The sequence below is a fragment of the Sminthopsis crassicaudata genome, chromosome 4 (genome assembly GCF_048593235.1).
Source record: "Sminthopsis crassicaudata isolate SCR6 chromosome 4, ASM4859323v1, whole genome shotgun sequence".
NCBI classification, from domain to species: Eukaryota; Metazoa; Chordata; class Mammalia; order Dasyuromorphia; family Dasyuridae; genus Sminthopsis; species Sminthopsis crassicaudata.
Window position 1 is genome coordinate 28,933,670 of NC_133620.1, and position 12,533 is coordinate 28,946,202.

Consider the following 12,533-nt stretch of genomic DNA (forward strand, 5'->3'; position numbering starts at 1 on the left):
GGAGTCAGGAAGACCTGAGTTCACATGTTGCTCCCAAACACTTACTAGCTGTGTGATTTTGGGCAAGTACTTAATTGTTCTATGCCTCAGTTTTCTATCTGTAACCAAAAAAAAAAAAAAATTATATATATATATATATATATATATATATATATATATATATATATATATATATATATATAAAACTAGCACTTACTTTCCGGAGTTTTTCTGAAAATAGCATGAGATAATATTTGTAAAATGCTTTGCAAACCATAAAGTACTGTATGAATATTAGCTGTTACTAGCATATCTGATTTATTAATGATGTCATCCTTTACATCTAGGTGATGCATGCATTTAAGAATAATTTTGGTATGTGGTATAATATGTTAATCTATATCTATTTTTCCCCATTACTTTATACTTTCCTTAGTATTAATTTTTGTTAGTTTATTTGTTTTCAAAATATATGCAGAAATGTTTTTTAAAACATTTTAAAACATTTTCTCTCTTCCTTCCCCCACTCCCTCCCCTAGACAGCAAATAATGTTAAACATGTACAATTCTTCTATACATATTACATTTATCATGCTGTACAAGAAAAATCAGATCAAAAAAAATAAAAATGTTCCTTGATATTTTTGTTAATTCTTGACCCAATAGCTAAGGTTTTGGGGCTTATCACACTTTGATTGTTTTGGAAAATGGAGTTTGCCAGTTCATCACTTTTAATTAAATTTACTTTTTGCTTTTGCTTTGTTTTAAATAGTGATAACTGCCCTGACCTTTCTTTACTTTGTCTGAAGCATAATAGATTTTGCTCCAGCCTTTTATTTTAACTCTGTGTGAATCTTTGTTTCAAATTTGTTTCTTGTAAAAATATTGTTGGATTCTGGCTTCTAATGTATTCTGCTATTTTCTTCCATATTATGGAGAAGTTCATCCAATTATATACACTATTATTACTAATTGTATATTTTTCTCCATGCTGTTTTCCTGTTTGCCTTCTTTTTGTTTCCTCCTCTTTTTATAAAGAAGAATGTGGTAAAAGAGGAGTGAGTTCAGTACTAGAGTTCTAGCTTTATATAGCATTTTAAAGTTTACTTAGTATTTTACAATTATTATCAATTTTATCCTCATAACAATCTTGTGGAAAGGTACTATTATTTTCCCCATTTTACAAGTTAGGAAGCTGATGCAAACTAAAATTAAATGACTTATACGGGATCATATAAGGTTTAAGTATCTGAGATGAAATTTGAATGCAGGTCTTTTGATTCCATCTTAGATGTTCTGTCATTGTATGACCTAGGTGCCTCATTCTTTCTTTGCTTTTCTTTGAAACCCATTCTTCTTAGAGTTTTATTTAAGACTTATTCCTTGTGTAGTCTATTTTCCTCTTTCCTACCCTTTCCCTTCTGTTTCTCTATTAAATGAAATGTATTTCTATACACAACTCTGTGTATGTATTCATCCCTTTGACCAATTGAAAGGAGAATTAGATTGAATTCTACCGCTTTCCTACCTCTCCCTCCTTTTTTGTATAGATTCTGCTTGTATACCTTAACTTTGAGATAATTTTCTCTCTGCCTTCAGTGTATTCCTTTTATTCTCTCTTTTCACTTGTCTTTTAAGATCATCAAAACATAACAGAACTACTTCAGGGCACTGTCTAATTAGCTAGTTTCTATTATATGTAATAATAATAGAGTTCCAACCTGGTATATGCATGCTCTCCTCATATTAGAATGCAAGCTGTTTATGTTACAGACACTTTTGATTATTTGATTATGTTTACCTTTTTATATTTCTTTTGACTCCTCTATATTTCAAAGTTTCTACTCAGGTCTTTTCATCAACAATGTTTGTGAATCTTCTTAATTGAAGGTCTGTTTTATTCCTCCTATAGGATTATGTTCAGTTTTGATGATTAAATTTTTCTTGGTTGTAAGTTTAAATTCTTTGTTGTATTTCAAACTCTTCCCTCCTAAATCTCCTCCTGCTAAATCTTGTTTGATCCTGAATGTAGCTGTTAAGTACTTGAATTCTTTCTTTTTGCCTTCTTGCTGTACTTTTCCCCCTCTTTCATTAGGAAGCTCTTGATTTTTAATATAATATTCATCAGTTTTCATTTTAGAATATTTTTTCTGGAGAGGCATTTTTCCTACTTCTACTTTGCCTTCTTATACCAAGAGATCTGGGAAGTTTTGAATTAAGATTCCTCTGCTTTTTTTTTTTGCCATGATTTTTGAGTAGCCCAGTGTTTCTCAGATGTTCTTCCATCTTTTTTCTGGTTCATTTGTTTTGGTAGATGATATCTTATATTTCCTTTGCTTTTTTCAACTTTTTTTACTTTACTATTTCCCATTGCCTCATGGAACCGCTAACTTCTCTTTTGTCCATTCTAATTTTCAAAAAGTTTGTTTTTGGGGGAAGGTTTGGACCTCTTGCTTGAAGTTGTTAATTTCTAATTCTTTCTAATTCTTCACAGTTCTCATTTCTCTTTCCATTTTTTTCTCATGCTTTCATTTGATTTCTTAAAAAATTTTTAAATTGTTTCTCATTTGTCTTTTTAAAAATCATTTTTGCTCTTTAAAAAGAAAAATCATCCCATAACTCTTTCTTCATTTCTTCTAGGAATACAAGTTGAACTTGTGCCCAAGCTGTTTTTTTCATTGAGACTTTGCTTGTAAATGTTTTGAACTCATTCTTTTCTCCTGGGTTTGTGATATGAATGTCCCTACATTTATAATGACTTTTTAATGGTGAGATTCTTTTCTTTAGTTTGTTTTCTCATTCTTCTATCATGCTTCCTAACTTTGGGCTTGATGTTAGGACTGAACTTTTATACTTCTGGTAGGAATTTCTGAACTGAGGTTTTGCTCACTATTTGTTTGAAATATTAAATTTTATGTTATTCCAGGACCTCAGGACAGCTCAAACTAGAATCTTTTGAAGCTCCCACAATGTTTTTATCTAGGTCAGGGCCTGATTATTGCCCCTCTGATCTGAGCTCTCTAATCTCCTGTTTCTAGTTTGGTTCTGCTCACCTGTTCCCATTGTTAGAATTCTAGTAAATTGTTGTTGGATTCATTGAGTACATAGCTCAGGGCCTCTGACTGGTTCTAATCCAAAAATTATAGTACTGTTCCACTTAGAATACTCCCATACACACAAATCCTCCCCTCAATTCACCCTGGATCCATGATTTGGAACTGTGTAGTAAATCACATAGTTGCCAGTTAGCATTTAGGCTTGTTATCCTGCAAAAGTTTGGCGTCCCCATGTGTGTCTGGGATCTCTTCTTGTTCTGGTACATATCCTTACCTCTTTTTCTTTATCTGAGTGCTAGTTCTGCATGACAAATTCCTGGCCAAATCCTTCCACACAAAACTCTCTGGCTCCCTATGCAGACATGAATTAAAATTAGGACTCACCATGATATTTTTCTTGACTTTTCCCAGCATGACTTAGGCTGCTGCAATTTTTAGATTTTTATGGTAGGATTATATTTGGAAGAACTTATCTGTTCTTCTTAGCCTCTGTAGCATTTTTTAAAAGACAGACAAAAACCATCTGTGTTTTGTGTAATCTTTAGTATTTATTGTTGGATTTCTTGTAATTTTTTTTTTTTTTTTAAGAAATTCTGTTTTTGAGCAGAGTTTAACTGAATGGGAACATGATTGTTATGGAGGAATACAAGAAATCATGGTGAATCCTATTTCCAGGCCAGGTCACCATAGGGAGATGGAGCAATCAGTGTGGACAGCAGGGACTGGATTTGGCTGGACTGAGGATCTAGCCCACAGAAAATGAAGGAAAACTGAGCAGATATACCAGAGGAAGCAGCATTTAGATGATTTCTCAGTAGTCACAGAAGTAAGAGATCACTCATCCCAGCGCAGCTTCATTGGACATTTGAAGAGTGGTAGGTAGTGATAGGCTTCCTTGGAACTGACTCAGTCTTTGGGCCTTTGCCTTTGCACTGATTGGTGCACTCTCTCCATACTTGCTCTTATTGTACCATCTTCTGCATGAGTTCTTATCCTTTCCAGATTTCCCGAACTTGGAACAAGTGTGGCTTTCCAGGACACCTGGGATATGGAAAGCAGAGAGGACTCGTACCTGGCTTTGGCCAGGAATCCTTTGCCTTTACCCTCCCCCTAACTTGGGGGACCTTGGGAACTTCAGAGGGTCCCAATGATTTTGGATTTACCGACTTCCCATCAACATCCCTGCCTCATCCCATCCAGAAGAGCATTGGTGGCAGTAACATCTTCACTGAGGGCCGAGGACTATGGTTCTGCAAGAAGCCCAGCAAAGAAATTCTTTTATACCTATGAGGAATTTCTTAGGTATCCCCTGAATGGGAGGAGAGGGCTTCACAACCAGAATCTAGTTACAAGTACTCTTTATTTCCTTATTTATAAAATGAGAGAATTAAATGAGATAATATTTGTAAACTGCTGAGCATAGCGCCTGCCACATGGTAGGCATGTAAATATTTACTCCCTCCTTCCCTCTTTACTCTTCCCCATACACCTTCTTGTTGGTTTTATCATAGGACTCTATTTCCTGATTCCATGCCTTTTCACTATCTTTTTCTCATAGAATTTTCTTCTTTTTTCCTGCCACTTCCTGCCTTGCTTTCTTTAAGATTCAGTTCCAGTCCCATGTTTTACAGGAGGCCTTTCTTGATCTTCCCATCCTAATGCTATTGCCTTCCATCTATACTGTAAATAGAAATATATGTATTTTCTATCCTAAGAGAATGTGAGCTTCTTGTAGTAGAGAAAGTTTCATGTTTTTACACTCAAGTCCTTGATTTCTTGCCTGACATATTAATGGATTGTTTAATTAATACTTTTTGTTTGCTCAATTGAAAAAATGGGAGAAAAAAAAAAAGCATAGACTTGTAGAGTATTATCTTTGTGGGAAAAAGAAAGGATTATGATTTGTTTTTAATTACATTGATAATTGGGGAATTTCTCCTGCTGACACAATAACCCTCAGTCTTTACTTAAATGTTCTAAGGGGATTGCCTACAACCATCTGTTGAGGCAGCTTTTGCTATCACACTCCTTCCCCAAGGCTGCTTAGGCATTCAGACTTTGCATGTTTGGATTGTTAAATACAGATGTGTTCTGGTGGTATGGGCTCAGTGCCTTGCACATAGTAATTACTTAATAATTGCTTATTGATTGATAGTCCTTCATTCCCTAAAATAATTCACAGATATCTCCTCATTCTTAAGTGATAGGCTTTTGCTTTTTCCTAACCATCATGTTTATTATTGTCATATTGCTGATTTCCTGTTTCCTGTACCATGAAGAAAGGACTGACCCACAAGCCTGGGAATTTAGTATGTTCAAAACAGAGCACAGTATCTTTCCCGACAGTCCATACCCCTTTCCTCATTTTCCATTCCTTTCATATTCACCAGAATCCTCTCATTCCCCAGACTCCCAAACTTGTGGTCATTCTGAGTGCCTCACCTTAACCTAGCTATTTTCTTGCCAAATCTTGACTTTTCCATCATTTCTCATAACACCTTTCATCTGTGTCCCCTTCTTTTCTTCTGGCTCTTTTAGTGCCTGTACGGTCCCTGAGCCTCTCGTTCTGCAGTAGTCTTCTAACTTTTAGTTCTGGTTTGGTCCCCCTGCTTCTAATTCTTTCTCTATTCCAGTCTCTAAAGCATAGGTTTAGCCAGGTTATCCAGGATCAAATCCCCCTTCCCTTTAGGATCAAATAAAAATAGAAATCCTTTATTACCTGATTCCTTCCTGCCTTTCATGTCTTCTTACCTTTTACTCCCCCTCTACCTACTCTATAATCCATTGATACTGCCTTCCTCTCTTTTCCTCAGACATGATATTTCATCCTTGTACTCTTTCTTTCCCCCATGGGTGGAATCCTTTCCTTCTTCACCTAGCTTCTCTGGCTTCCTTCAAGACTTAGTTCCTATGAAGGCTTTTTTGCTTTTAATTCCTATTTCTGATGCCTTTCCTCTGATTTTACTTCCTACTTAAATCATATATATCCTTACTTTAACATGTTTAACATGTATGAGACTGCTTGCTATCTAGGGGAGGCGGTGGAGGGAAGGAAGGGAAAAGTTTGAACAGAAGTGAGTGCGAGAGACAGTGTTGAAAAATTACCAATGTAAATGTTCTGTCAATAAAAAGCTTTTAAAAAAGAAAGAAAGAAAGAAATAGCACTGGATTTGGAATCAGAGGACATGGCTTAAATTGTGGCTATACTTCTTGCTGCTACCTAGGTAACCTCAAGTAAGTTACTTAATATTTGGAGGCAGTTTCTTCATCCATAAAATAAACTATGTGGTAGGAATAAAAAGAAAAAATCTCATATATCTTGAAGGTATAGAACAGTCTGCCTTTTGTCTCCTCCCTTAGAGTGTGAGCTCTTCAATTCATTTCTTTGTATCTTTAGAGCTTCACACAGAGTCTGTAATATGGAAAGGATTTAACAAATGGTTATTGATTGAGTAAAAGAATCATTTATTAATCACCTGGTGCCAGTCACAGTGTTAAAAGAGTTTTCCAGATATTATCTATTTCATTTGCTCTTCACACAAATCTTTGGAAATAGAAGCTGTTATTATCTTCATATTATAGTAATATAATAAGTAAATAGGTTAACTGACATGCCTAGAGTCATATAGGTAGTAAATATCTGAGGCTAGACTTGAATTCAGATTATCCTGACTTCAGGCCCAGCACTTCTTCCATTGTGACACATCTGCCTCTGCATTTTATATCTGCATTTTATCTGGATTTCTGCATTTTAGTGTGATATCTGCCAGCTGTGTGACTTTGTGTACTTCATTTCATCTTTGATGATCAGTGTTACCTGTATAGTCAATCAATAAGCACTTTTAAAACTCCTCTTATTTTCCAGATCCTTTGTTTGGTGCTGGGAAAACAAAGACATACCCTTACAGGGCTTTTAATTATTCCAAAAGGCCCCTTAGATATTTAAGGTCTAGAGTGCTGGATCTTCAGGGCCCTCTGGCATCTTGTACACTCGGGATGTCTTGGATGAGTGCTGTTGTTCTTGTGTCTTCCAAGATCTCTTATCTTTGTGCATTCTGGCCACCCCAGGGTTTGGGTGAGGGGACCTTAAATTTTTGTTGCCTTTGGAAAACAAAACTTGCAAGCTGTATACATCTGTGACCATATCTGCTTGTCTTCGAGGTTGCCAATTTCTTTGCTCAAGCTGGGTTAGAGATGGTCTTGCTGGTGGCCTTTTTTTCCTGTTTCCTTTTTTGTCTCTTGGATAACTTTTTTTTGTTTTTTTTGTTCTACACTGGAAGAAGTAATTTACTATAGTTTCTCATTGAATTTCTTGATCAAGGCAAACCTTGGACATATTGTGGGCTTGGTTCTAGACCACTGCTAAAAATGAATATTGTAATAAAGCAAATTACATGAATGTTTTGGTTTCCCAGTGCATATGAGAGTTATATTTACATGATATTGTCTTCTATTAAGTATGCAACAATATTATATCTTAAAAAACCTCACTGTACCTATCTTAATTAAAAAATAATCTTTTGCTAAAAAATATCAACTATAATCTGAACCTCCACAAAATAATAATCTTTTGGCCTCTGATTGATTATGTTGACTGATCAGGGTAGTGTTTGTTGAAAGTTGGGATGGCTATGGTAGTTTCTTAAAATAAGACAACAATGAAGTTTGCCTCATTGATCAATTCTTTTTTTCACTTGAACACTCAGAAACCATTGTAGGTTATTATTTGGCCTAATTTCAATATTCTTGTGTCTCTTGGAATAGGAGACTAGAGGAGAGGGAGTGAGGCAAGAATGACCGTTGGTGGAACCTGTCTGAAAACATGCATTTATCCATGAAGTTCAGTGTCTTATATGGATGTGATTTGTGGTGCCTCAGAACAATTACAATAGTAACAGCAAAGATCATTGACCATAGATCATTGTAGCAGATATAATAATAATGAAAAAGTTAGAAATTTCTAAATTACCAAAATATGAGAGAGATACAATGTGAGCACATGCTGTTAGGAAATTGTTGCCAGTAGACTTGCTCAAGCAGTATTTTTACAAACCTTCAATTTGTAAATTAAATAAATTAACAACAATAATGATAATAAAAAGAAAATAGCAATATCTAGGAATGCCTATATCATTTTGGTATAATTTTAGTATTTGGGAGCTTGGTTACCTCCCTTTAAGATACTTCTTTTGTCTGGAAGTTCTTCCTTTATCTTTTTGAAAGATAAAATTGTCATCAAAGCAAATATTTCACCTGCTCTGCTTTTAGAAAGCATCTCTGGCAAGCATCTGAATAATTATATATCATGCCTCTGTGTGGTCTGTTTTCCAAATTCAACTATTTCAGCTTCCTGTCCAGGAAGTTATGCTTGTTAGTAGTATGCTTCAATAAAAATATGATTTCTCTTTGTGCCTCTATTAATTTCCACTCAAATGATTTTTATTATGCTTTTCCCCAATTCTTAGATTTCCTTACATGAAACTAGCTTAATATATAATATTTCCCATCCTCACTCACTGTTATGTTTAAACAGAGTCATATTACAATCATGGACCCTTAAGCTACCAAGCATTAGTGATACTCATAATGTCAAGCTTACCTCTTTACATTAAGATTTTGTTTACCTTTCTGTTATCCACTCAGTGGATATCAGTGTACTGACATTTCATTTTAGGTAACTATATTCTTTGGTTTTGTTTCCTATAAATAAGAGACCAGAAGGTACAATCAACTATTTAGAAGTATACTATTCTGGAAATCATGAATTATTTAAAAGATAAACAGAAGAGAGACAAATGAAGTTTAGAAGGATACACATAAAAATAAAGAAATAGTAAAATTACCACATTCAATTTGAAATTTTTTTTAAAAATTGAAAGTGATAGAGATTTATATATGCAGTCTTTTTCTATTCTTTGATTAAAATAATGATCGTCATTGTTGATGTTTGTCAAGTAATAAAAAAAGAAGGGGCACTTATCAACATTTCTGCATTCTATCCTTTTTTTTTTCTCTTCCATTAACCAAAGGAATTATGAAAAGGATTGTTTCAGAAAAACATGGGAAAAGTTAGATGAACTGATGCAGGGTGAAATGAACAGAACCTAGAGAACAGTTTATACAATGATAACATTATAAAGCAAATCAATTTTGAAAGTCTTAAAAATGCTTATCAGTGCAGTGACCAACCACAATCGCAGGTGCAGTATAAGACACTCATTTTTAGATATAGCTCATGTGGAAATTTGTTTTGCTTGAGTTCCATATCTGCCACATGAGATTTTCTTTTTCTTTTCCTTTTCTTCCTCTTCTTGGGTTTGTTGTTATTGTTGTTTTGTTTTGTTTTGTTTTGTTAGTTGGAAGATAGGAAGTGAGAGGGGGAAGAGGGACTACAGAATTGTCCCCCAAAAGAAAAAAATGGAAAATAAAGAAAAAAAAGATATTGGAACTTTTTTTAAAACAGTAGGGTAAAAAGAGACAGACAAGTGGGACAACATAGCAAATTACATGTTGTTTATTATATATTTAAAAGGAAAAGCAAGCTATTACATAGTAAAGATTTACTCTCCTATGCAGTCTTCTTTTTCTGTTTTTCTTTGTGTAGGGAAATGCTAATTTTATTTGGTGCATAGTTAAGTTCAGAATTTTTAAAATTAAATTTTTGTAAAAAGCAATAGAATCAGTTTTTCAGCCTGTATTTTCTAACGTAATGGGGAGTTTAAAAGATTCCATTGATTTAATGAGGCTCCCCTTGCATCTCTTTTCTGTCTCTCCCCTTCAGGACCGCTGCCACTTGGATTTCTTTGGATCCTTACCTCTGGTATTGCTGTCCTTCCTGTTCTTCTCTCAAATTAGAACTTACCATCTTTGGCCTTGTTTTAAGTATAGACAACTGAATTTCAACTAGACATGCTTTTATCTTCCTTCTTCCACTCTACTTTTGCTTTAAGTTCTGAAAAAGACACTCCCTAGAGTGGCTACCTATTTCTGTTTTCCAACTTGTGCAACCCTAATTTTGAATTAATCCTATTATCTCATACCTCCTTTACTTTTCCTATTCACATGCTGCTGAACTGGAGAGAGGGGAAGAGAAAAGAAGGGTAGAAAAGAAGGGTCTCTACACAATTATGCTGCAAAATATCTACTGGGTCTTTACTGCAACAAGATAAACCTACACCTCAGTTCATTAACTTACCCTTTTACCAGAGCGCCTATTCTAAACTTTTAAAAATCTCTTCTCAAGCTTCTCATATGCCTAAGAACCCTAAGAACCTCTCACCCCTATTAGCTATGTAGTTTCTTGAAAGAAAAGAGTCCATTAGCTTAGAGTTCTTCCTTCTTTCCTCATCTCACGTCACTCAAGGCATCCTCTACTGTTTCTTCTTTCTCACATGAAGCCTTGATCCTTTCCTCCTGTCTTTTCTGGCAGATTCCCCCAGTAGCACCCTTATTCTCTCTAAAATTTCTCCTACCAGCATATCCATTATCATCTCCCATTCTCTGTCCTTTGAAGTTCTCCAAAAGTGATCACTCTCCTCATTCACTCCAAGATTACCAAGTAATCTCTTAACTGCTAAATCTAATGATTCTAAATGAATCATTTATTCTAACTGGATACTCTTTCTAGGTTTTAATAACATTGTATTCTCCTGCTTCTTTTATGTGTGATTGCTCCTTCTCAGTTTTCTTTGTTGCTTCTGTATCTAGGTTATGCCCCATAACTGTGTGTCCCCGACTCTTCCTAGGATCTCTTCTCTTTTTTCTGTATATTATCTCACTTTTCACTTGATGATCTTATCTGCCACCAAATGTTCCACTATCATGCCACATCTCTCTATCTAGCTCTAGCTTCTCAAACTTATCTAAAATGGAATTTATCTATTTATTTATTTATTTTGAGGCTGAGGTTAAGTGACTTGCCCAGGGTCACACAGCTAGGAAGTGTTAAGTGTCTGAGACCAGATTTGAACTTGGGTCCTCCTGAATTCAGGGCTGGTGCTCTATCCACTGCGCCACCTAGTTGCCCCTAAAATGGAATTTATTATCTCTTCCTCTTAAGCTCACTTCCCTTTTCTTGCCTTTCCTATTGTTGTCAGGGACACCCTGATCTTCCCATCAATCCCTCTTCGTCACCGGGGTCCCTGCCTCTGCCACTCACCCCACATCTCTGATCCAATCTTGGTTCTGCCTTCACAACTTCTTTTATAGATTTCTTTTCATCTCTAGTCACAGAGCTACCACCCCCACCTCATCACCGCATTACTACATTAATCTCATTGTTCTCCTTGCTTCTCCCCAGTTCAAGCCATTCCCTACTCAATTGCCAAAGTGTTTTTTGAAAGCATATGCCTGTCCATGGGAGGCTCCTGTTATTTCCAAAATCAAGTGTGAATCTTTAGCTTGATTTTGAAGTCAGTCACAATCTGAGCCCCACTACTTTCCTTGTCTTCTTTCATTCCTCTCCATATTCCCTTCCATGCAGTTTGGCCACTCTCTTTTCTTGTCACTCCTGTGTTCCAGCTTCCATGACTTTCTTGTAGGCTGAGCTCAGGTGGTCCTTTCTGAAGGAGGTCCTCTTTTCTACTTCTTGTGCCTTCTCTTTTGTGAGTGCCTTTCTTTTGTTTTCTCCTTCTTGTATAGAGCTGTTGACTCAACATTTCCCTCATTAAAACATGAGCTCTTTAAAGACAGTGACTTCAATTGTGACTGTTTGTGCATCCTCAATAACAGTGCCTGGCACTTGGTAAGCACTCAGTCAGTGTCTGGTCAATGAACTTTATATTTCTCATGGTGCTTGGTACAGTGCCCTGTACATAGTGAGTGGGTGGATATGGGTTTGTTGCATTGAAGTTCAAGAAGGCCTTGGAATGGAAGAGGTTCATAAGCAACATATTGAAGCTGTAAGTAATGTCATTTCCATGCTGAAGTTTGATACGTTTAAAAATGAATGAGTAACTAAACCACCCCTGCTGGATCTTATTTCTGTTCAGTGGTCATTTTCACTCTTAAAAAGTCTCTCTTTTTTTTGTAGGTTCATGGGTGTGTGTGTACACCAAGGGCAGTTGCATGCACTTACAGAGGTAAGAGTCCAATGAATTACTCCACCAAATCTCTGCCTTTTTTATCTTCAGCATGTTGTATATAGAATATGAGCATATCTTTGCATTTCCCTGGCTCTGTGTTTACTATGTATGTCTAATGATGATATTGCAATTGATGTATTCTCAGATAAGAGAAGCTAAGAAATCAGATTTAGTCTTCTCATTTTATAGATGAACAAATTGAGGCTCACAAGAAAGAGTTTGCCCAAGATCTACAGCAGAACTGGTTTTCAAGCCAGAATCAAGTATTATTTCTCTTATACCTCACTGTTGTTTCCTGCAATTAAGTGACTTAGGAGTGGAAAGAGTTCTGGACTTGAAGTCTGGAGAGACTTGCATTATAATCCTGCTTTGAATAATCAGGAGTTGTGTGACCATGTCCAAGTGGCTTAACTTC

General features: G+C 35.7%; 1 protein-coding gene across 4 annotated transcripts in view; it reads left to right on the forward strand.

Moving 5' to 3' along the window:
- Positions 1-12,533, forward strand: part of TESK2 (testis associated actin remodelling kinase 2) — a 138,428-nt gene that overhangs the window by 85,015 nt on the left and 40,880 nt on the right. For all 4 annotated transcript variants that reach the window (XM_074266105.1, XM_074266102.1, XM_074266104.1 and 1 more), the window contains one exon: positions 12,067-12,115. In XM_074266105.1, the coding sequence (XP_074122206.1) occupies positions 12,067-12,115 (49 nt within the window). The remainder of the gene's footprint in view (positions 1-12,066; positions 12,116-12,533) is intronic.